At 42.0% G+C, this 23,762-nt stretch overlaps 4 protein-coding genes across 5 annotated transcripts; 2 read left to right on the forward strand and 2 right to left on the reverse strand.

Annotated features, from left to right (window-relative positions):
- Positions 1 to 334: 334 nt before the first annotated feature.
- raf1a (Raf-1 proto-oncogene, serine/threonine kinase a) lies at positions 335 to 10,401 on the reverse strand. Of its 2 annotated transcripts, XM_079358975.1 has the most exons (18): positions 9,849 to 10,401; positions 7,901 to 8,127; positions 7,555 to 7,667; positions 7,339 to 7,441; positions 7,084 to 7,241; positions 6,829 to 6,918; positions 5,740 to 5,893; positions 5,144 to 5,266; positions 4,944 to 4,968; positions 4,294 to 4,409; positions 3,729 to 3,846; positions 3,477 to 3,561; positions 3,193 to 3,369; positions 3,064 to 3,110; positions 2,828 to 2,946; positions 2,573 to 2,704; positions 1,609 to 1,743; positions 335 to 1,530 (listed from the first exon to the last, which is right to left on the reverse strand). In XM_079358975.1, exons 2-18 carry the CDS (start codon positions 8,099 to 8,101, stop codon positions 1,390 to 1,392), a joined length of 2,037 nt encoding a protein of 678 aa, XP_079215101.1. In that variant the 5' UTR covers positions 8,102 to 8,127; positions 9,849 to 10,401; the 3' UTR covers positions 335 to 1,389. The 2 variants fall into 2 exon arrangements, with proteins under 2 accessions (XP_079215101.1, XP_079215102.1); XM_079358976.1 differs by lacking the exon at positions 5,144 to 5,266 and having other exon boundaries at positions 9,849 to 10,400.
- Positions 10,402 to 12,411: 2,010 nt separating this feature from the next.
- cnbpa (CCHC-type zinc finger, nucleic acid binding protein a) lies at positions 12,412 to 16,151 on the forward strand. The gene is made up of 5 exons (XM_079359511.1): positions 12,412 to 12,575; positions 14,312 to 14,435; positions 14,586 to 14,651; positions 14,839 to 15,037; positions 15,148 to 16,151. The coding sequence occupies exons 2-5, from the start codon at positions 14,315 to 14,317 to the stop codon at positions 15,263 to 15,265; spliced, it is 504 nt and encodes a 167-aa protein (XP_079215637.1). The 5' UTR covers positions 12,412 to 12,575; positions 14,312 to 14,314; the 3' UTR covers positions 15,266 to 16,151.
- A 764-nt stretch (positions 16,152 to 16,915) lies between these two features.
- LOC306833967 (haloacid dehalogenase-like hydrolase domain-containing 5) lies at positions 16,916 to 21,488 on the forward strand. Its single transcript, XM_079359639.1, has 8 exons — positions 16,916 to 17,197; positions 17,890 to 18,096; positions 18,204 to 18,316; positions 18,441 to 18,534; positions 18,616 to 18,649; positions 18,750 to 18,924; positions 19,046 to 19,234; positions 19,675 to 21,488. The coding sequence occupies exons 1-8, from the start codon at positions 17,081 to 17,083 to the stop codon at positions 20,069 to 20,071; spliced, it is 1,326 nt and encodes a 441-aa protein (XP_079215765.1). The 5' UTR covers positions 16,916 to 17,080; the 3' UTR covers positions 20,072 to 21,488.
- A 167-nt stretch (positions 21,489 to 21,655) lies between these two features.
- Positions 21,656 to 23,159, reverse strand: gp9 (glycoprotein IX platelet). Its single transcript, XM_079359640.1, has 2 exons — positions 23,046 to 23,159; positions 21,656 to 22,744 (listed from the first exon to the last, which is right to left on the reverse strand). The coding sequence occupies exon 2, from the start codon at positions 22,741 to 22,743 to the stop codon at positions 22,030 to 22,032; it is 714 nt and encodes a 237-aa protein (XP_079215766.1). The 5' UTR covers position 22,744; positions 23,046 to 23,159; the 3' UTR covers positions 21,656 to 22,029.
- Positions 23,160 to 23,762: the final 603 nt, after the last annotated feature.

The raw sequence follows: 23,762 nt of genomic DNA on the forward strand, positions 1-23,762 counted from the left end.
CTTGCTGAACGACTGTTGTTCCACTGATACTGCCAGTGGCTCTGCAGTGCACATCAGCCAATGCTGGAATACCTCACTGGCGTGTATGGACTGGATCCCGTGAGGGTACACCACGTTGCCACTGCTACAGCAAACATTACACCCTGCCACAAAGTCTTGCACATGTATGGGATTTTACCATGTTTGTGAACAAGGAGAAAAGCAGCTAATCTGGTGTCAACTGCTCGCCTAACGTGCTTCTATTACTTCTTTAAAAATCAGGTTATCTACAGTAGGAAACCAAACAATGTTACTCAACTGTTGGATGGTGTTTGACAGAAGTAGAAAAATAAACTTTTTTTTTGGCAAAGGAATTTAACTTAATTTTATTAAAATATTGAATAAACAACTCTCTCACCAAGTTCACAATAAAACGTTTAACCTCCTGAAAGAGACATGATAAACAAATACAAATTAGTATCCAAATCATTTTAAATATTTAAGACAACCACCAAATATCCAGCTCCTGGTAACCTTCCTGTAGTGAGGACAGATGAGAGTGTGTGGTAATCTACAGATACGTTTACTCAGAGCAGTGGAGCTAATGTGAGGAGACTGTCGGAATAAAACTTTTGCTAAACTGTGCGAATACAGTTTTTCCCTCATCACTACTCATGCTCGCTGTCTGACCGGCTAGAATTCCTGCAGAATGACCCAAAGAATAAAGACTATTAAAAGAACAACATAACAAAAAGACAATTATTTCCCATATCTACTCCGTTATCATTTAAGACAATGCAAAAAAAACAAAAAACAAACAAAACAAAAAAAACACTACTGTGCAACAAAACGGACTACATCCAACGGTTGTTTGTGATGAAGAGAGGAGGTGAATTGTGCGGGATCTAAGTCCAGGCTTTGTTTCCTCTTAAGGCATTTAAGCTTCAAAGGTCCTCTTCATCAGAAACCAGGACGGCCACACAGAAGGCTGTTCTTCACATCGCAGAACCAGTCAAGAGAAAAAGACACTGTCCTTCTCTTTGACTTCCTTCAGTGTTCATTTATTGTCGTATTAGGTAGGTGTGCGTGCACGTATTTACAAAACCGAATGCATTTTACATTACCAAATGCATCGGCACCATGGAGCCTTTGCAAACTTCTTTATAATTGCAGCGATAAAGCAAGGGACCTCCTCGAGGTATCTCCTGCCAGCCTGCACTCCCTCCCGTTGTAAATCTCAGACGAACCTCCTCCTCTCTTCATTTCTTTACATATTTCATTGATTAGCATGGGTTTGCAGCATGTATGATTGCTTGTACAATTTTAGATCTAAATTGGCGCCTGTAGGTTGAGAAAGTGATTTTGGATAATTCAAAGAGGAGAAGAGGAGGGGCAGTGCAGTCGGAGCCTCTAGAAAACAGGCAGTCTGGTGGAGGTCAGAGTGCAGGCGTTGATATCCTCAGTGTGAGAGGCTCTGTGCAGGGACGGTTCTGAGGCACTGCGGTTTATCTTAGGGAGGGCATGCTGGAGAAGCTCGATGGAGGACAAGATCTAAAGACAAAGAGAATAAATAGGGATTAGCTAAAAGAAAATGCTCCCTTGACTCTAACTATTGAGAGAGGGACTCACCTGCGGGAAAAGTGGCCTTTCATCCTTGGACTTCTTGATGCAGTCGGCCACCAACCTTTTCATGGCTTTGGGGCAGTTCTTGTAGAGCTTACTGAGGTCTGGCGACAGGTAGCCTCTTCCCACCATGAAGATAATCTGCAAGGGCGGAGCCACAGGTAGGAAGTGGAACACTGATCATCTAAAATGTTGATAATTAAACTTGTGGTCCAAGTTGCAATTAGCCTTAGTGCATCATTGCTGAATAAATCTACTTTGGCACCATACGCTGAAGGTGACAGGTCAAAAGCACTGATGCTCATGTGGATATTGTGAAGGCATGAGTGTATGACGCTGCACAGAAAGGAAAAAAAAAAAAAAAAAAAAAAGATAACAAGAGTACTCTTTGTGCTCCCGGTTCGGCTCAGCACAAAGTCACTCTGCAGTATCAAGGACAGTTGGGGAACAGGAGCAGATCAAATTTTTGTGAACACATCGTGCACTCCATCAAAATCTGAAGAGAGCTAACTGAACAAGGAGCCGGGCATGACGCACACAAAAAAACACAGAGCTGCATATACGGGCACTCATGCACCCCTTTTCTCATACATGAACATGAAGGGTTGTGTTACCCGGTCTAAAATTAGGCCAGTGGCTCCACTGTGCCTGTCTATGTTCCATGCTGGGCCTAAGGCCAGCTCCACTACCCCCTTCAGACAGCAGCCTAGTGTCTTTGTACTGGCTGAGGTCTTGCACCATGACACTGTGGTTCTAGATAAGGACATGAATGTTAACCCAAAACCCTGTTTTACACCAAGCGCAAAAAAAACCTGCATCTCCAAGGCTCCTTAAACGTGAACGTTGATGCCTCCAACATTTCCTTGAATTTCCCTCGGGATCAATAAAGTATCTATCTATCTATCTATCTATCTATCTGCACCGTTTGCACCCAACACACAGCAAGCATGTGTTCATGATGAGACATTACCTGATCTCTGTTTGCTGTGTGGGAGTATGGGAGCTCTCCCGTCAAGAGCTCAAAGAGAACAATTCCATAGGAATAGACGTCGGACTGGAAGCTGTAGGGATTGTTATCCTGCATCCGGATAACTTCAGGAGCCTGCGGACACAGACGAGGAAATAAACTCAAAAAAAGGATGGCATTTACTGTTTTGACATCTTTTATTTATGTTTACTGACGAGCAGTGTTTCAATGTAGTTCATGCAGAGATGTGATACCGACCATCCACAGAATGGATCCAGACGGCTGCTCCACCTGATGGGAGCCGCTCCATCTGGCCTTCACCGTGGCCAGACCGAAGTCACCGATTTTCACGGTTAGCCCTTCATGCAAGAAGATGTCTACGCTGCTGTCAAGGAATCAAAGCCCAGCAAACACAGAGCTGACCAGTGTGAGACGGTGAACTGACTCGACTGCTGAGAAAAGGTCGTAGTGAAAACCTCAAAAAGAAAGGATACTGTTGGACTTCATGTCGCGATGAATGATGTTCTTTGCATGCAGATAGCTGAAAATGAGAGGAGAGATTAGAGTCATGTTTTTTTTTTTTCTTTTTCTTTCTTTCTTATCTCAGATTTTTCAGAACTTACTCCATGCCCTGAGCTGTCTGCCTGGCGATGTCCATGAGCTGGATGATCTTAAAGTTAGTCTCCAGAACGTGAATGTGTTTGTAGAGACTGCTGCCCTCACACCACTGGGTCACAATGGCCAGGTTGTCTTTCGTCATGTAGCCCATGAACAACAGGATGTTGACGTGTCGTGTTTTTCTTCGGGGGGGGGAGAGGAAATGACCGAAACAAAAAGATAAGAGAACGGTTTTACCATGAAGAAGATTCACCGAGAAGACAGCGAAAGCGTCCACGTCATTTCTCACCTCAGGACTGCCACTTCATTTCTGAATGCCTGGAGCTGCTCCGGCGTGGGGTCAGTCACCTTTAAGATCTTCACTGCTACATCGCCTGCAACACAAAACCTCTGCTTACACACGCTGTCCAGTAAAATCCACTTGAAGCTGCACACAGGTCACTTTTAAACCATGTGTCAGGTTACTGTAATGTTAATGTAAGTGAAAGTGTTTAGAGCTACACCCAAAGGTGCCCTGCCCCCGTCAGAAACACATTCCTACCATGCCATTTCCCTTTGTATACAGTTCCAAAGGAGCCTGAACCGATGCGGGAGTGCAGATACACCTCGCTGGCCTCGATCTCCCAGTAGTAGCTCGAGTCCCTCTTGTCCCGAGGCCTCTGGATCATCAACAACAACAACAACAAAAAGGTGCAACTCATGTGAGATACTCGAACCAATCACGTGATGAAGAGGTTATGAAATGAAACGATCAAAATAGGGACGCTGATGTGGTTGTGCAATGTTGTGGTTGTGTCCACGTTTAATCACTTTGCATATTAACCCGGGTTGTGCACAAAACCTGTGTTTATTTAAGGTGCATCCAACAGTTCTCAAAGTGGAAGGAGCAGCCCACTTGAAGCCAAACAAACTGCATCCCTTCCCACTATGAAGCGCTCACTTTGTGTGATCAGGACTGTTCGCTTAACATTGTATGTATGAAACCTTTAATGTAGCAAAACAGATTGAAAACTGAAAAAAAGTGCACACTTGAAAAACAAACTCCAAGCTATTTATTTGTTATCAGTTACTTTCTATTGCTGAATACAACAAGGCTTAAAACTTACGATTTTATTTTTCTCCTGAGTGTTGAAGGATGTGGCCCTCTCTCTCTGGGAAGGTGCCGGGGCTTTAGACTGAGACTGGGACCAGCCAGTAGGGCTCTGGTTAGGGGAGCTGCCAGCTTCAAGGAGAGAGGAGGAGAAAGCTGTTCAGGATAAAAGACTCAAGTTTCACCAGAGATGAACGAATGGAATTCTATGTAGACGAATATTTAGTGTGGCTGCTTGAGAGCGGAAAAAAAAAAGAGGAAACTTTTAGAGTGCATTTTCGAGGTATTCTGCCCGGTTAGTCAATCTTTATAGACGGCACAGAAAATACTGCAAACATCCCCTTTCTTTGTAGGAAACTCTCCTTTCAGAAAAGGGAGCTATGACGTACAACGTCAAATTTAAGGGTAAAAAAAAAAAAAAAAAGCCATCTATGAATTTTACAACATCTTAAAAAACAAACAAAAAACAAACAAGGCATTAAAAACCTGTGACATACAGATAAATGTCACTACTATCTAATGATTATCAGTAGTTAATCATTTAAAGTCGGAGTTTCAGCCCATTCCCATTTTGGAAAAAAGACACAGATTAGCTAGACAGTTCTAGGCTGTAGGTGTGACGAAGCACTTCAGTACACAACAACACAAAACAAAGCGAACACTTACCGGAGTCATGATCACGCATCGCATCCTACAGAGACACAAACACACACACAAAAAAAAAAAAGACAGTTCTGTCAGCAGGTTCAAAGAGCGCCGCATGTGGTTTCTCTATCACTCATGGTTTGACTTCAGTTCTAAAGATGTGAATACAGATAATAACCTGTTTGCAATGCATGCCTCTCACACAAACACTGCTTTCTAACCTTTTCGGGACTGTCAGGTGAGGAGGCCTCAACATAAGACTGGGGGAAGTGCACAATACCTACTTTCCTCTTCAGCCAGAATCTATGGCACCACGAGCTGGGGAAGGTATGCAGGCAGTCTAGCTACTCCCCAGCAGGGTACAATACAAGAGGCCAGTCAGGACAGAGGGAAGGAGGGGGAAGGAAGGAGGAGGAGGACACAAGTAAAGGAAAGTGAGGAGGGGAAAAAAAAAATAACAAGAGTGATGCCCAGGTTTATACCTGGACAGAATATAGGAAACATTTAAAAGAGAGCATGCAAAACCAGTGTGCTGATTATGCAAGAACATTGGCGGTGAAAAGCAGAAACTAGAAGAACAAGGGGAAGTTTAGTTGCACATTTCTAAAGTGCTAAAATAAGATGCTATCAGGGGGAATTGCATAAAACAGTCTACACCATGTCCAGGTAGAGATAGAGAAGAAGTAGAGAACAAAGCAAGGTGAAGTTCGGTGAAGTGACTGAGACGACGTAGGAGGGAGAGATCAGCCGGGAGATATTTATAGGAGTGGCTCGAACCTGCAGGAGTACCTAAGGGGACCGCATGGTGTGTAGTTACCTCGATCATGCTGCTGTCTACAGGCAGGGTGGTGCTAACCATGTGGACGTTGGGCGTGGAGGTGGAGCGCTGCCTCTGGGAGAGTCCGCCGCCCGTGGGTGGGTAGGGCGTGGTGTAGTTGAAGGCATGAGGGGTGGAATATCGGTGGGCTGAGCTGTAGAGGGACACAGGGATCGTTGGTTAGAACTGAGCAGTGAAACGTCTGCAGCGTCTTGTGTCGCTGCTTCAAAGCGCGCGCACGCACACGGCTGACACCCATCTCAGACATCTGATAAAGTGGAGTGTGGCAGGAGCTTTTTTTCAACTTGAAGCATCATCTGTTTTCTCTTTTTGTTATCTGTCAATCTGCAAACAATCCAAATGACTGACTCTCAACTTACAAAACATAAAGAACGGTCTTGCCTCGTCTATAAATACAACTCTCAGTACTCAATTGAACCAAAGGTCCTGGTCCAGCTCCTGTTACTAAACGTTTAGCTGTACAGTACTGTGGCTGCTGGTTAAAACGGGGACAGTGAAACTCCAGCTGAGTGACGTATACAAACAGAGATCATATTAGATCACACTCCTCGAGATCAAACCCCTTCTGGCTCAACAGAAACGTTGTTTCAACAGAGCGGTTGAGATCGCTCTGCATGGAACAACTTAATACTTGGCGAGTTCTAATTTGGCAGAAAAAGGAACGAAATTTAACCGCTTTAAGCGGCCCTGAAACAACAGCCTCTTTTCACACCTCTCGTTACATCAGCACTTGGACTTGTAAGCCTCCATAAAGCCGAGGACGCCATTAAAAACGGGATTTAATTAAGGTTCTTTACAAATCAGAACATTACTACAACTGTGCTGCGGTCAAACATGGCGAGTGAGAGAAAATAGCCGCGGCTACCTTAACCTGCAGAAACAAACTCCCCGCAATCAAAAGACAGCCTGTCTAAACTTGCAGTTATGACCTCCTGTAGCACTACAGCTGGCGGCGAAATTATTTTTTTTTGTTGAGGTTGAGACTCCATTTATAGGACAATAGGCGGAGTATCCCGTCTCATAATTTCAATATCAGGAGGAGGATGAAGACTAATCATGCTGCCTCACCTTGGAAACCGCGTTAAGGACTCTCTCATTCGACGAGACGTCAGCGAGGGCAGTGACGGGCCGGAGCTCTCACCGGGTGTAGGACACAGCCTGAAGATGGAGACAAACAGTGAACATCTCACAGTACACGGTGAGCGGGACAGTCTGCGTGCTCAATCAAATAACACGCAACTGCATAAGATTTCCATCCCCAAAAACCGGTGTTACACAACACGCTGACATGATATATCCCCATGTCAGGGTGAAGACACTTACAGAAGTTGCCGGATATTGCTCCAGTCCACACACATTGTGGGTACTTTGGTGCTACAATGCTCATGGAACTTGTATCCGCAGGTTTGGCAACGGAAACCGTTCAAAAGAAACTTCTGGCAAATATCGCAGAATGCAAGTTTCAGGTATGTCTTTCGAACCTGAAAAAGAAGAAACAGTTAAAAAAAAAAAAAAAAGCAGTGACACTTTGCAGGGATTGAGCGTGAGGGTAATATCATGGACGCTTCAGCTACTCACAAAATTGTGTGTTGTCAAGGGAACGTGATCCAAGACCTCCACCAGCAGCTCTTCCCCAATAAGCGAGGTGGAGTCAGTGTTCCAATCCATCCGGAGTTTTTTACTGGGACAGAAGATGTGAGAAAAGTCTTCAGGAAATGACAGAAGGAGAACCTGCCGGAAGGTAAACAGGTTTGTTCGTCTCATCACTGATAAACTATTTTGACCTGAGCTCACCTCCTCTGTCCTGGATGCAGCCTGAAGACAGCGCAGCACTGAGGCTGCAGACCTCGCACCTTTAATGCTTTAATCAAGCAACTGTACAGAGTCAGACCTGGTCGCACATTTACCTGCGAGGTGGAGAAGGAAAATGTATTGATGCCTTTTTGGATTGTTATCATTATTTCTTATGTTGTTGTTTTTTTTTTTTAAGTTTGGTCTTGAAAGAAAAATTGTTGGGAAGTGGTGCTACACAAACAAAGACTGATTGATGCTCATGGGTAACTACAACTACAGCTATTCCGTCAGCCTAACAGGAAGCCTGAAAATCCACATTGCAAACAGTGTGCCAGTTTGGACTCACCACAGTGCGCTGCTGGTTTGGGAGGTAGACGCGGATAGTGCTGCTCGTCTTGGAGTCTGGCATCTTGCTGTCATCTGAGGAGCGTCGCTGGCAGGGAAAACCCTGGACCATGGTTGGCGAGAGGCACGGGCCCTCAAACGAAGAGTCCTTCATCCCGAAGCCGTTGCTCAGGGTCTTCCACGCTCCTTGGAGGTGCTCCATTAGTTAAGTCAAATACTCGCAGTGGTCTGACAAGAACACAAAAAAACACATGCACGAACCATATTAGTAGCCCACAGCGTCCATCGATTACTTCATTCATCCACAATAGTTTTCCATCGTCTTCACAGGGGAATGTTTGCATCCAATCCTCCGTCAAATGAAACTGGAAATCTATCATTAGAATGTCAGGCTTGAATGAAAGTCAGTCAAATCAAAGTTTCCAGAGCTGAGAAAAAAAGAGCAAATCAAACACGGATTTAAGTGCATGTATTATTAACTCGTTTGTTGTAATCCACAAACATAATCTCACCGAGTGAAACAAACCCTCTTGTGCGATTTGACATCCTATCAGAACACTAGTAGAAGTGTGACGTGAGACGTGAGGACAACCTGGCCTGTTATTTGCCCCTGTGTGCTTAACAAACTCTAACTACTAATTTAGTAGAAGTACTGAGAGCACCACATTGTTGTTGTTTTAAAAACTTATAAATAGCCTTTCTCCTCTCCTTTCGATTTGAGAGGGAGAAGCAGAGCAACGTAGACAAACTAATCCACTCAGAGCTGGAGAATCTCAGGCCGGCCACAAAGGTCACCTGTGTTATTTACTGTGTGCTTCCAACAGATCTCTCCCTCCCTGCATGGTCAGGCATCAGACAACTACAACTGAAGATCTCTTAACGTGCGGTTTAAGATTAAAAACACAATCTAATACCAAACAACAACAACAAAAATAACATGTAGCGGTTGAAAAACTAAACACTTGTGCTCCTACAAAACAACCTTTGTAAACTTTGAAGTGGCTGCTTATTAGCCCATCACAAACACATAAGCTGTTTTTTTTCCCTTCTTCCTTTAGAGTACAAAATGTGGGTAAGTACCATTGATTGTTGTTTTGTCATTTTCGAGGAGTATACTTTCTCCAAGCTAAACTCCTCATTATCTCTGGTTTACCTGAGACAAAGACATGGCCACAGTGAGGAGATGATTTACTGCAGTTAGTGGTTAGCTGTCAGTCATAGCACACATAACCGGTATGTCAGTGGCTTTGAGAAAGCAGGAACTTAAGTTATTGTAGGAAATGTAAGCCTTTTCACAATGCTGGAGGAATTCAAGCAAACAAGGGCTATGTTGCCTTCAGACAGTGGTATCTACAGTAAGGTAGTGAGTCCCAGAAAAGTTGATTTTACTACAGTCTGCTTGGATCTCTTCTACGAAACAGGCCAGTCTGCATAACCAACCACAACTTTACAGGCATGCACTAAATTCTGCATCTACTTTCTATCAACCTACTGGATTAAAACATTAAAAGTCACACATGTAGGTGAGCTCAATGTCAGCAGCAGGTTAGTATACATTATGAGAGTTTGGTTAGAAGGTCTAACTAAACCGACTTTTGAAAAGTCGCTATTAAATCCAACTTCTTAGCAAACTGAGTAAAATAAGCCTGCAAGGCTACTGAAATGTGTTTCATGGTTTTCACGACGAAATAAGCCAGTGGTAGCTACGTGTGTTTTAAAAAGGCCTCGTAGATCCATTTATTACTGTGAAATTGCCCGTATAGGCCCCTGAGAGGCGAACGAGCTATGTGGTTAAACTTCACTGCACAGCTAAATTCAAATGTTTATTCAAATATGTGACTCCTTCAAACCATACATGTTTGTGCCGTGTGGAGAAGCTTCTTTAAACAGTTAAAAGTTAGCATTTAAGTCTTAGCTATGCTAGGAGCCAGTAGCCCGTGTATGCTTACCAAGAGGAGTTAGAAAAGTTGTGCTCCGCCATAACTTCAGGAAAAAGTGGCGTCGGTGACATCATCATATTTGCAACGCATTCAAAGAAAAAGGAAAAAAGTTGGAAAGGACCCTGAATATGAAGTAAATTATTTGGTATTCCAGAATATGTACCATTGAAGAAAGTAATGAAGGTCGCAGACTAGTCTATTATATGCGATTGTCTTTGATATAATAGAGGAAACCTTGTATCGCCAAGTGTCGGCAAGTAAAAGCGAAAAAAAAAAATCCGTCGGAAACCTCAAAGAGACATGGCGAAGGATTTCCTTAAGTCCCGCGGAGGACTTTCAACGTGAAGCACCGTGGAGTAGCTCGGTAATGCTCCGCGTTTCAGTCAATATTTACGTTGTTGTTGAAGCGAAGCTGGAAAAGGTTTGACTTCGTGTCCAGCGTCCGTCTGACGCCAGTGATTGAAACAGGACCTTGCAGTCATAACAAGAGTTGCAAGCATCACTTGCGCTACTTTAGCTCCCTTTAAGCCCTCCCACTCTGATGAAACGGTGCTTTGACTTTTTCAGAAATCAATGGACCTAAATGTTTATAGTTTTTTTTCCTGTTTATGTTGAGTTCTAAACAAATAATAGGTTTGAATTGGTTCTATTATATTAATCGACAGATTTGAGTCTTAGTGGTAAATATCAATATCAGCCCTCAAGCGTGTATAAAGATTTGGCCTATATCATTTTCATTGCATGTTGGTTTAAAAAATGTTACATTTGGAAATCAACAAAAATCCTCAGACCCCCATCCGGTTTGGAGTAGCTTAGGCTAATATAATTGTGTACAATGTGTATCACCGACTCCAAGTGCACCATCATCTGGAGATTTAGGGAAAATAGATTTTGACAATATTATGCAGATTTCCTATAATTCACGAATGCACTGATAGGCTACTTTTTTAGTTATAAAAATATACAATTAAACTATAGGCTATAGGCAGAAAAAAAAGTTTCACCTGGCGTTATGATGGTGTTTTTAATTAGACAGAGATGCATTGGTTTTTAGATAAACATGACTTTTTTAGAGGTTTCCAACAAAAACAAAAAAAACGGTTTGTGATAACACGCTTCATTCTTTATTCAAACTGGCTCTCAAACAGAACCATTGTGAAACCTTACCCTCCACACTCACCATGTGTTCACCATCTCTGTAGCATCACTGTGTGGGTCCCCTGAGGTGCCCTGATCATCACAGGTGGCTCATAGGTCCTTTCAGCAGTCTAAATAAACAGCTCCATCACCCTCCTGGACATTATGTCTTGATGGGATCAGCATACAATGTTTCCACAGAGGAGGAGCAGACACTTTCAGCAAAAAAAAAAAAAAAAAAAAAAAAGCCGTATAGCCTGCTACTCCTGCTTCACAACAGATCTGACTTGGGGTTAATTTTGTAGTCTAGTTTTACTTAAAGTTATCGTTTCAAAAGCATAATCCATGGAAGAAATCACAGAAATGCCAAGTACTGGTTTCTGTGAGGATGACGGCAGGGCTTTGTCATTGTGGAGCGTTTTAAGGTACTCCACACCACATGCACAAGTACTATTGTATTTCAGTCATTGAGGGCAAATATAATGATGAATCTGTGTGTGTGTTAAATAGGACGCACCTTAGGTTATGACAACACCCCATGCTTTGTATTAATGGTTGCAAGTTGACGATCACATGAACAATGTATCAGAGCCACCTTAAGACTGAGATGAATGCATCTTTCCCATTTATTGATCTCACAGAGCACTTACAGGCCAGTTAGCTGAGACGCTTACAGCTCTCTGGATATTGTCTCTATCAGCTCTCTTGTATTCAAAACATGATGCAATCAGGACTATTCGAACAAGGAGGGTCTGCATCAGAGTTTTACGATAACATCTCTTTGAAATACTCCGTTTGAAACATATCCAGACCATGTTGTCATTTTTTACAATCCTATTCTCTATGCAATTTTTAAAAAAAGGTGCATCAGGTTTGTTGTGAAAGCAAGTGGCATTGAACAACTATGCTTTAAATGCTTAAATGTAAACAATTAGGCCTACCACATCGTACAACATTCTTGTTTCTGTTCCTGTACATCAAACACAATACATATTTACAAAGTAAATATTTTTTTTTGTCAGTTAATGGTAGACTTAATTAGACCTGTAACATGTTTTCGAGCAACCATTAAAGGACGGCATGTCTCTTAAGTAACTGCACTGAGGGTGGGGATGTACAACATACAATCATAAAAAAAATGTAAAGGGTCAAGGACGTTATATGGCTGTCATTTTCAGATTTGATAAGTCACTGCACCTCCGATGTCAAATGGGTAGTGTCTTTAACAGGCTAATTAAGAAAATGACAATTTAATAAACAAATAATGGATATATTTCTAATGTTAACATTTCTTGCCTCCAGTTTCTGAAAACAATGTATTTAATCATAAACTTTGTGTGTCAATATTTTTGAGGATGGAAATCACGACCAGTCGATTTATGGAGAAAGGACTAGTCTATGTTTATGATTGGCTGATTCGTAGTAGGCGGTGTCCCCATATCTTCGCCTTTGATTGGCAGCTTGCAGAGTGTGTGGCCAATGAGTGTGCAGCTTTTTACTGGATACCGTGAATGACAATTCAGGAACTCTTGCTCTCTCACACCGCATGCAGCGCAAAGAAGGAGGCGTAAACACTGACACAGCTAGGTAGCCAGCGAGGTAAGCAATGAAACCGCGCTAAAATACATGTATTAAGTGGCGATTTAAGCTTTATAAACGTTGCAACTATGACACGTTACAACTATATAGTGTAACATGTGCGTATGGTCGGGTTTCTTTAATTAAAACGAAGTACTGCGGTGTGTTTCACGGGGTAGGCCCGGTCTGCTCGGCCCGCTAACGTTAGCTCGTCACAACGACTTTGGTGTTTGCGCCCTGCGCGGGAAATTTTGTTTTTTACGTTATAACTGCTTTACAGTCCAGACAGAAACTATCTACGATAAACAAGAACCCCGTCTTTAGAGTCGGATCGCGGGTCTCTCATCGAGGAGAAAAGCTCGATCGTCGACTGAAACCGTGCTTCTTGATTCATGGTCGTGAGGTGGTCTTAGCATGTGTGCTAGCCAGCAGCAACACAAGCGGTGTCTCGCGAGTGCGCAGGAAAATCAACGTGACTAGGCCGACGCTAGCGTGGCGCCAACCCTTGGCATTAGATTGTGTTTTACGAAAAGGCAGTTCTTCATCACGTTTGTCTGGTCAGTGTTTTCGAAATCGATCAGTCCTAGTAACATGTTAAGAGGTGCGAGGAAGCTGACGCACTATTAATAAGACTTGGTTGAGCAGCTATTTATCAAAACACGGTTTACTGTGACCCCCCCCCCCCCCCCCCCCCCCCCCGCCCCCCGAAGCTAGCTCACAAGTTAGCACACAGCCCACGGCATGGTTTCACGGCCACTTTGAGCATCATGTCTAATGCAAAAAGGTTTTGCATTTTAATTAAATTCCGCCTTTTCGGCCAAAGGGAGGATTAAGTCTCCACGTACCTCTGAATAAAATCCACATTTCAGCAGTTATTTGATGGGCCGCTGTTATGTAAGCGTGAAGTTAGGGCCCGACCAGACTGGGGTTAAATACTTAAAGAAACAGAAAGAAACGGAGAGGGGGGTGCTACTTTGGAAATCGCAGATGCATTTATTACGATTCCATCTTCGTCCCCGCCTTTCTTTTCTAATCTTGTGCTGTTCTTTGCGCAACTTGTTGCGAGGAGCTTGATTACTCATTAACTCCCATTCTCCCTGGGTTGATGTCTTTAGCACTGTCAGCAAGCAGCAGTGTGGCCTATGACGATCACAGCATGTTTCCATTGACGAGATCGTGTAAGTTAGATAAGTAGTTGTAGTCTGTTGACAAATTATGATAGAATCCGCAACTAAGAGATGTCCCATTTATTTGATCGTAGATTAGACCCCCCCCCCACCCTAGTCTTTAAATTTGGTTATATCCCAGATCCATTGTCAAGTGGTATTGTTTTTCAAAAACCTTGAAAAGGCATGGTTATTTTATGTCTGGCTTTAGTTTGGTGAGAATATATGAAGCATGCGTGGACTGGTTTCATTGACTTCAACAGCTGTTCTCTTACTGTTTCACAGCTGCTTGTGTTGATGAGTTATATTAATAGGTGGTTGAATCAAAACATGTGTAGCATAACCTGATTCAGCCACTAGTAACGTCAATGTTTCAGCCTTTAACATCATACTAAGCAGCCGGGTTGTTTGATATGAACACGTATGCATATCCTCTTCTTGCTCTTCCTAATCCATGGCAAAGTAATGCAATTGATCCCCCTTGAAACATGTTTTGTATGATGTTAAAATACTGCCCGTGTAGACGATGTTTAGCATTGAAAATCGTAATCTCTCTGTAACTGTTTTTTCTTCATTTGTGTTTTTGTTTAGGTCATGGAGATGAACAGTAACAGTGAGTGCTTTGGATGTGGCCGCTCTGGTCATTGGATCAAGCATTGTCCTAATGCCACTGGTGCACGTGGACGTGGCAGGGGAGGCCGGGGACGTGGCAAGGGTAATTTACATTTATTATTAGTAACGTGGGTCTAACAAAATGTAAAAAAAAAAAAAAAAAACAAACCCACAAAGTTAAGAGGAAATATTAGAGGTAAAGTCCATTATCTAAACTGTTCGTTTTGCTCTGTTTTCTGACCCGTCATTATAGAGCTATTTTGTTATCGGTGTGGAGACCAAGGACACATGGCCAGGGACTGTGACCAAACTGAAGATGGTGTGTATTGCATTTCTATTTTAATTCCATTTATTTCGTGAGAAGATGGGTTTTCTTTAAAAAATAAAATGTAGTTTCTTTCCATGGTACACATAGCAGAAGTACAAGAAAAAACATTTGACAACATTAATAGCGAACCTTTTCTCAAATGTGTGGTAATTTGTTTTGTCAATGTTGTTTGGTTTAGCATGCTACAACTGCCACAGGAGTGGCCACATTTCACGGGACTGCAAGGAGCCCAAAAAGGAGAGGGAGCAGCTCTGCTACACCTGTGGCAAAGCGGGCCACATGGCCCGGGAATGTGACCATGCTAACGAACAGAAGTGCTACACCTGCGGTGGCTTTGGTCACATCCAGAAGCTTTGCACTCAGGTGAAATGTTACAGGTGAGTTTTTATTGTTTTGATCTCATTATTATGTCTCCCTATAACATCAGTATAATGTTTTTTTCTGTCTGGTATGATGACTTTGTATTTCTTACGTTTGTCTCTGGCAGGTGTGGCGACATTGGTCACGTTGCTGTGCATTGCAGTAAAAACAGTGAGACTAACTGCTACAACTGTGGAAAGGCAGGCCACTTGGCAAAAGAGTGCACCATCGACACCACCGCATAATCAGTGCCCTCTGTTGCCCCTCCTTTTTTCAGATTGATGGTTGGTTGTATTATTTTCTCTGAACCCTCTTCACTGGCCAAAGTTTGGCTAACAGAGGCTAGTCCCAGGCCAGTGAGCCTCTCGACATGTAATACAAAGAAAGGGGTGATAAAAATATCTTTCTGCATTCAATACAAAAATGTTTTAGTTTGGTAGCGGTGTTATGTATAATGCTTTGTTAAAGAACCCCCCTTTCCAAGCCACTGGTGATCAGAGATGAATAAGTGGGACTAAACATATGGGAATCTATAGGACCTCTGAGCTTGTGGACGTGAGCCTCAGTAAAATGAGAGAAGGGAGTAAATGGAAACCAAACTTCCATGTGTGGTTATTTTGGTTTGTTTTAGTGGGAAATGAGTTGGCCAAGAGAGTATGACATGGAAACAGTTCATAACATGATGCATTTCAGCCCTACAAGCAGCTAAGCAAGGGTTTAACAAACTACATGTTATATTGCTAAGATATATGAAATTTTGGACGTATTAAAAGAAAACATGTTCTTTTATAGAATTCAGTTTACAATTTAAAATATCACTTGGTAGTCCAAGGTAGACATTTCCTTTAAAAATGGCTTTGGAAATTTGTTTTCTTTATGTTGTTTTTTTTACCTTGGCAAAATTTAACATCGAGAACAGTTGTCAGAGCAGCAGAATTAGGAGTTATTTGGGAATGAAAAATGTTTTCACAGAAATCAAAATGTTATTTTTGTACAATATCACTTAGACTACTGTATAAATACCATTTGCTTGTACTCAGTTTTTAAGTCGGAAGGAAAGTGCAACTGAAGTCCTAGAAAATAGAAGTGTAATTTTAAACTATCAATAAAGCTGGAGGAGCACGGGGAGGACCTTTTGTCTTGTATTTCTTCTTTACATGTTCAAATCATTTTACACGTGATACACGGCTCTCAAGTGAGATGTCTGTTTTGAAGCAATCTCATCCACTGATGCCTGGTACTACCTTTGTGATCATTGTTTAAAGGTTGTGCAATCGCAAAGTAATATGCATGATAATCGTCTTCCTCAGAGGGATAACTACACTAAATAGCCCTTTCTGTGCTAATATGCTGATCTTTGTCAACCCACCCCAAAAAAAAACGATGCACTCAGCAAAGCGTGTTGGTCGAAACTAGGAAAATGACTGCTGTCCTCGAGCTTGAGGCTCAGATTTCCCCTCTGGTTCCCAAAATAAGTCTCCGCTGACGCACGACTGAAACACGGGGGCAGACTGCTGCATGTGACAGGAGCCGGGGATCGTCGGCTACCCTTAAGGTAAAATGGAGAATGGAAATCTTAGGATTCGTGGGTATCCATGTTGTACCTCATTCTCGGAGGGGGGAAAAAATGACCCGCCATCAACGTGTAGATTTGAAACAACGAGACCTGCAACAAAGCACGTCGGGGTTTTGAGTGTTCGGGGGAGTTCGTTGCGGATGTGCGGTTTTTCTATCATGATCCATGGAGCTACTTCTGCGTGCAAAACAGCTCCACCTCAGTGTCTAAAATGGCAGCGGGGGTTGCAGCAGTGCAGATGTAGCCCTACAGCTCCCTTCCGCCCGATATGCAGCAAGAGACCCTCCTCCTCCTCCTCATATGACGTCGTCGCGTCTCGCCCAGTCATAATAAAGGCGAGAAAATAACAGCAAAACAAGTCGAACAGCAGCCAGCCCAGCACGGCCGGAGCGAGCCGGCTCTGCACGCTACATTCGGGGGGATTTCTTTTTTATTTATTTTTTTTTTAATTCATTTCTCTTTCAAACCGGCGATAAAAAAAAAGATGAAGGGACTCCTGCCGTTTTGCCGGGGCCTGTACTGCCTGAGTAACCGTCAAGCTGTTCGAAAAGCTTGGACCGTCGGTTCTCGGTGCGGGTTTTGCGGAACTCAGTCTGGCAAGGTACGATTCGGCTCGGCTCCGGCGTTTGTTGAAAAAAAAAAAGGCGATAGGCTACTTTAAAGGTGTTGGCGTAGGTGGAGCACAATGTATGAACATCCTATTGGCGTATTGGATACATACATTGCATGCAACTCCAGCTGTGGATGCGCAGACGGGATCAAGAGATAGTTAATGAAGTAACAGATGTAGCTATGCGGTCATTTTTTTCCCCTCAGGAGGAATCAAACGTTTTCATTTTCTGTTTTCTTCCAGTCCAGTAAAAGAGAAAGCAATAAAGGTTCTATTTAACATTGTCTGTAGGACTGCAAGATTATTTGTGTTACCAACAACAAAAATACCCCAATGCAGTCTACTGCTGTGTCATTATAGGTGTCCCCCTATGTAATCTGTCTGTAAGCCCCGTATGTTGTCAATAATGAAGGGCCAATAGGATGACACTGTGTTCAGCCCAGTCATTGGTATTACAAATACACTCATACAATGTTCATGTACATTTTAAAATGGAAAAACTTGGGTTGTGATCACAATTCACTTTACTTTGATCACTGCAGGGTCTGAAGTCTCCATTTTTAAAAAATAAAATGAAATACCCATTAAGTAAAGTGAATCATTACATCAACCTCTTTTTCTGCAACTTGTGATTCCTTGTCTCCTCCTTTGCTTATGAATCTGTGTTTGTCTCTTCCATCCAGCAGACACAGCCAAACTTTGGGCTGCTTTTCGACATAGACGGTGTCCTCGTCCGGGGAAGGATGCCAATCCCTGCAGCAAAAATGGCGTTTGAGAAGTTGGTTGACTCTCAGGGACAGTTTGTGGTGCCAGTTGTTTTTGTCACAAATGCAGGGAACTGCCTTCGACAAACAAAAGCAGACCAGCTCTCTCACATCCTTGGTGTTCCTGTGAGTTCTCAAACCGTTGAAACAAAACATTGCACTTTCTTTTTAAAAACTCTGGTGACCTATTGCCCCTGCTTTAAACCCTTTCCTGACACTTTATCATTTTCCAGATTACACTAGATCAAGTCATCTTGTCTCACAGTCCTCTGAGGATGTTTAAGAAGTTTCACGACATGTGTGTGCTGGTGTCAGGACAGGGGCCAGTGCTGGAAATTGCTAAAAAGTATCCTGAAATCTTACATTTGTTATGTTTTTTGTTTATAACCCATCCGTTTAAAAAATAATATTCTACAATCCATTTAAAGTAGGATGCAATATACTTATCATCCTTTATATTCTGTCTGTAGTGTGGGTTTCAAGAATGTTGTCAGTATTGATATGCTGAGGGAATCATTCCCACTGCTTGACATGGTGGATCACAACAGAAGACCCAAACTGCCGGTGAGATTTAATATTTGGTAAAGAAACGAGATTGTAGTCGTACACAATAGCACATGTTGAATTTCTTCTTATTGATTTCAGTCGAACCCTCTTGGAAACCTGCCAAAAATTGATGGTAAGAATTTTCACCTCTCATTTCATCTTAAATGTTTATCGTATTTCATCTTGTGCCCATTCATTTAAATATACATTTTTAACTTTTATATCACATACAGCTGTGGTTCTGTTTGGTGAGCCCATACGATGGGAGACCAACCTGCAGCTGATAATCGATGTTTTGTTGACCAGTGGCAACCTTGGCAATGTTCACCAAACACAGAAAAGGCCTCACCTCCCCCTGCTGGCCTGCAACATGGACCTCATGTGGATGGCTGAGGCACATTCTCCACGGTAACCTAAAAAATCTGTGCTGTCTGTGAATACTTTTTTGGTTTTATTTTATTAAATAAAAATACAGTGTTCAAAGTGGCTAATTAAAGAAGTCTTACCTTCTATTTTCTTTTCGTCTCAGGTTTGGCCACGGGACATTTCTAGTGTGCCTAGAGAACATCTATAAGAAGATAACAGGTCAAGACCTGAAGTATGATGCTCTCATGGGGAAACCCAGTGAGCTGACATATCATTTCGCAGAGTACCTCATCAGAAGTCAGGCCATGCAGAGGCAGTGGAAACTTCCCATCACGTCCCTGTATGCAATCGGGTGAGGCAACAAGATTTTTGTCCCTTTATTTGAAACTTTTTAAACAAGGAAGCAACGAGACTTGTCAGGCAGTTAGACATTTACTCAGATAAAGTGTGAAGAATGGAAATGTAGGAAATAGAAAATGGGAGCGAGTACATGTTGTGCGAATTTTGTTCAAATTAACCATAGCTGTCTCCTACTGGGTTTATAAGTATGACTGGTTACTCAATTATATATCTCCAAAAAAATATGATAGGCTATATATGATAATAAAGAATTCTTGGCTATTAACCGTCACCAAGAGTTTTTTTTGATGCCACACTGCCCTCTAACAACAGGAATATTTCATTTCAACTCACCATAGATGTGATTTGCTTGTGAAGCTGTTTTGCAAGGAGATATGAATGAAGATGAATATGCTCGCTGAGATGTAACTGATTTCCCTTGTGCTCTCGCAGGGATAACCTTATGACTGACATCTACGGCGCCAACCTATACAACCGCTACCTGGATGAGAAAGTTTCTAGAAAGAACCCCAAAGCTGTTGCAAAGATGGTGGCCACCACAGGCTCCACCACTGCAGTGCCCCAAGAGGATGAGATGGACAATATGTGGGAGAGTGAGCTGGCACTGCCCTCTGCAACTTCCTGTAAGTCTGTGCTTGTCTGCACAGGGGTCTATAACCCCAATGCAGAGGTACCGCCTGACGCAAGTCACTGCATCAAAGAGACTGTGTTTCATGGGCACCGAGACTTTAGATTCGACCCTGCGTTGGTGGAGCCAGACCACATTGTGAAGGATGTGGCAGAAGCTGTTGACCTCATTTTTGAGCAGGAAAAGTTTGTGCCTAAGTAAAAGTTTTGAGCCATCATGTTTTTATTATACTCTCTGGGTGGGAAGAGCACATGCTACTGCTGTCTAAAGGTTACATTTCAGGTGAGACTTTTAAATATAGGAAAAAGTACAAAGTGTTAGCCTATTATTTAAGTGCTTCTCAATGAATTGAATACTGAGAGATAATTGACGGCGAAAAATCTCTTTACCCGTTCAATAGCTACTTAGATAGTGGATGAAGATAGCATCCCTTTACTCTCGCTCTATATTTCCATTTGCTGGTATTTCATTCTTCTGTTGTATCTTGTTACATTATCAAACGGTTATGTTAGTAGTTGTCTTATTCCAAGCGAACTTTACCAAACTTTAGTATTAAACATCTTCCTGGCTAACTAGAATTTTAGCATTCAGTCACTTCCAAGCTAACTTTAGCTAATCTTAATATTCCACCACTTGGAGGTTCTAAATGCTAGGGTCATTGTCTGAATGAAGCTCATGGGTTCACAAATATGTTGTTTAATCAAGAAATATGGCACCATGTGAGCTTCCCTCCCCTTAGCTTGACGTCAGTGGAAAATGGCCACCATGTCCATACGGTCAATGAGGGTCCTACGAATTAGGTGAGTGGTGTGTAGAACTGGGTATACCACTTAATGGATAAACTTGGAAGAGCCTTACACTGTGGACTAATAATTCACCACTTGATAGGGCATTGAAAAAAATATGGGTCATAGTTTATACTTTTAACTTTGTGACAAACCTTACGGAAATTATTTATGTTACTGTTACTATAAAATACGTTTTATATTGTTTTTGTTGTAGTTGATTTACTGCCATTGAGAAAAAGTGTGAAACCGCCTTATTTGACCCTGCTAAATATTTTTTTAGACAATAGTATTGTTTTAGGTAACTAAAGATCCTGAAATCATCTTATATTTATTCCAAGATTTTACCAGTGTTTTTAAGAGGCATATTGTACCATTGGACCCAATTATCACATTTCTATTATTACATAATACATTTATATAAATTTTTTCCCGAGTCTATTCCAGAAAAACTATGCATGAATATGAGAGTTATACATGTACTTAAAAAAATGGTTTGATGTGCAATATTGTCCTCTAATAGTACTGTCTGTCTGTCTGTCTGCATTTTGTCTAGCTGTGAGAGCCTTGATCAGTATTTGCACAGATCAGACTTTCTTTTTTGTTAAATGTTGCCATATCCTTCTGCCATAATCTGTTTTATATGATGTAGAAATTCATTTTTTATGTTGTAAAGTTTTGTTACAGAAAAAAATAACAAGAACATTTTTAAGAATTGTGTTCAAAGCCAATCAAAAGATTTTGCAACCCCTGTTGCCATATTCAACCATTTGTTATAGTTCCCTCATTGTACAGTAAATACATTAAGAAAATACAAGGGATAGTTGCACAAATGTTATCATTGTCTGTGTGATTTCTTTTAAACCTTCCTGAAATACTGAATTATATATTAATCACTATAATAAAGAGACTTGCAACAGACAGCTTTATGTAGATCTTTTTAGATACAGCACATGCTCATTTAGCTCACTGGAATGTTCTGTTAGCATTTTCCATTAACATCCATCGAGCGATCTGATAACAAGTGGAAAAACTCAATGCAAGATGAGAACTCACCTTGAGTCTTACTGAGAGCTGAGACGTGATACAGATGTGTTCTTGCACAAATTTAACAAAAAGTGCACATGCGTCCTGGGCAAGATTATGGACCACTCCCTTAACTGTGAGAACTGTGCTGTTTCCCTCCAGGTGTAAAAAGAGACACACCGTCTTTTCAAACTGGGTTAGGGTTACTATGAGCCTTACCATCAAAGACAACAAGTGAGACTAACCATAAGACGTTTCAAGAGACATCAGAGGTGGTTTTGCTTTTTTTTTTTTTTTTTAAAAAACCCCTTTAATTCCAAAAACGTCCACTGTAGTATAGGAGGTCCTTCAGGTAGCTTTTATTTTTATGTTGTGCTTTTTGTGCAATATATCCAGTACTTGTGGCAGTAGCTCCATGTTTAGAGGTGGCTTTTCTAGATCAATGGTATAGGTATCAGTGTGCAGCCTCCGTCTGTGTTTGGGCTTCAGTGAGTGTAGAGATTCAACCGCATATCCAGAATGTCTCTCATCTATGTACAGAGTGAAGGTGGACATTTTTGCTAGTCTTAAACTCCACAGGAGAAGGAAAATGAGGCAGCATAGCATCACCCCCACCAGGGTGTTGGCAGTTCCATTGGAGCAGCTTGCAGGGGTACAGGAAGAAAAAAAGTCATCACTGAGTTGTGAGACGGCTTTCTGAGCCACCGAGCTTGGACTGGTACAGGTGGGCTCCTCGGAGACAATCGCCTTGTTCTTAAGCAACCAGTTTCTCAGGTATTGTATCCTACAGCCACAGTGGTAAGGGTTCCCAGACAGTGAGGCCTTTTTCAGACCAACCAGTCTGTCAAACATGCCTGGAGACACAGAGGTGAGTTGGTTGTCCTGTATATGGAGCTCTGTTGCGTCTGCAGGCAGATGAGGCAGCTCATTGAGGTTTAAAGAGCTGCAGTTGACTAGCAGGCCAGCAGAGAGGAGGGCCGAACATGTGCAGGCTTTACCAGCAGTTTGTGCACTTGTTGCAGCCAAGAGAAGGAGGACAGCTAAGCTTAAATTGAAGCGCATCCTGCAGGATCAGAAAAAAAAGTAATTCCCTGTAATCTTTAGTTTGCACAGTAACAAGGACAGCAAGGCTGCATATAGTGCAGCAATAAGCAAGCGTTTCAACTGTAGATATCTTAAAAGCAGATATGATTCTTACAGCTAGTGTGGGTCAAAATTAGCATAAAAAAACTAAAATGTAATCCTTATTGATATAGTAAGAAACTTTCAGTAATTTAAAAAAAAAAAAAAAAGTATTCTAATTCTGCCAAATTACAAAGTGAAAGAGAAATCCAGAAAGGTTTCAAGTTTGAAGGAAAACAAACCTTTTAGAGTCAAACCAAATTCCAAGTTGTTCCTTGTGGTGGTGGTCGTCCTGTGTTTGAGGCTTCCTCGGTTGTAACTATCATGCTATTTAAGTCTTCGTAAGTAACAGTTCGTCAAATACGGGGCAACGTCAGTGTGAGCAACACACCAATAACACATTCCAACTAAAGAAAGCCCATCTGCTTACAGGAGATAAGAGTTTATCTTTAAATAGCAGAAGCATCCTTCACACTGTGTTTCATTACTGACATCCACTGCAAAAACGGTGGCAAAGGGCGCACTCTATTGCAAAACAAGGTTGGGGTTTCTTTAAGCTTTGTGCGTGTTTGAATTTAACCCGGAGATATTTTGAAAGCTGAATGAGCTTGAGGAAAGGAAAATGTTTGTTAATGGAAATTGAGCTAGAAAGCAGAGTGGATGCATTGATGCTGAATAAGAACATCTCGAGAAGACGTTCTATTTTCATTGAAGCCATGAAGAGAAGAGCTGTGTGGCAGGATCACCAACTCACCCATAGGTGGTGTCATGCCACAGATTTTCCACTTCATTTTAGAGCACGGAGGAAATCGGACAGAAGAGCCTGAAGGTAAGGCTCTATTGTGAAGTGCATTATACTAGAAACAGAGAGTTTCTCTTTGATTCAAGCTGAAAGCTTCTCAGAAAGATAAAATATTTACGTCTGAATCGAAAAGTTCTGGATAGCAAGAACAACACAT

This window comes from Symphodus melops (assembly GCF_947650265.1).
Source record: "Symphodus melops genome assembly, chromosome: 13".
Classification (NCBI taxonomy): Eukaryota; Metazoa; Chordata; class Actinopteri; order Labriformes; family Labridae; genus Symphodus; species Symphodus melops.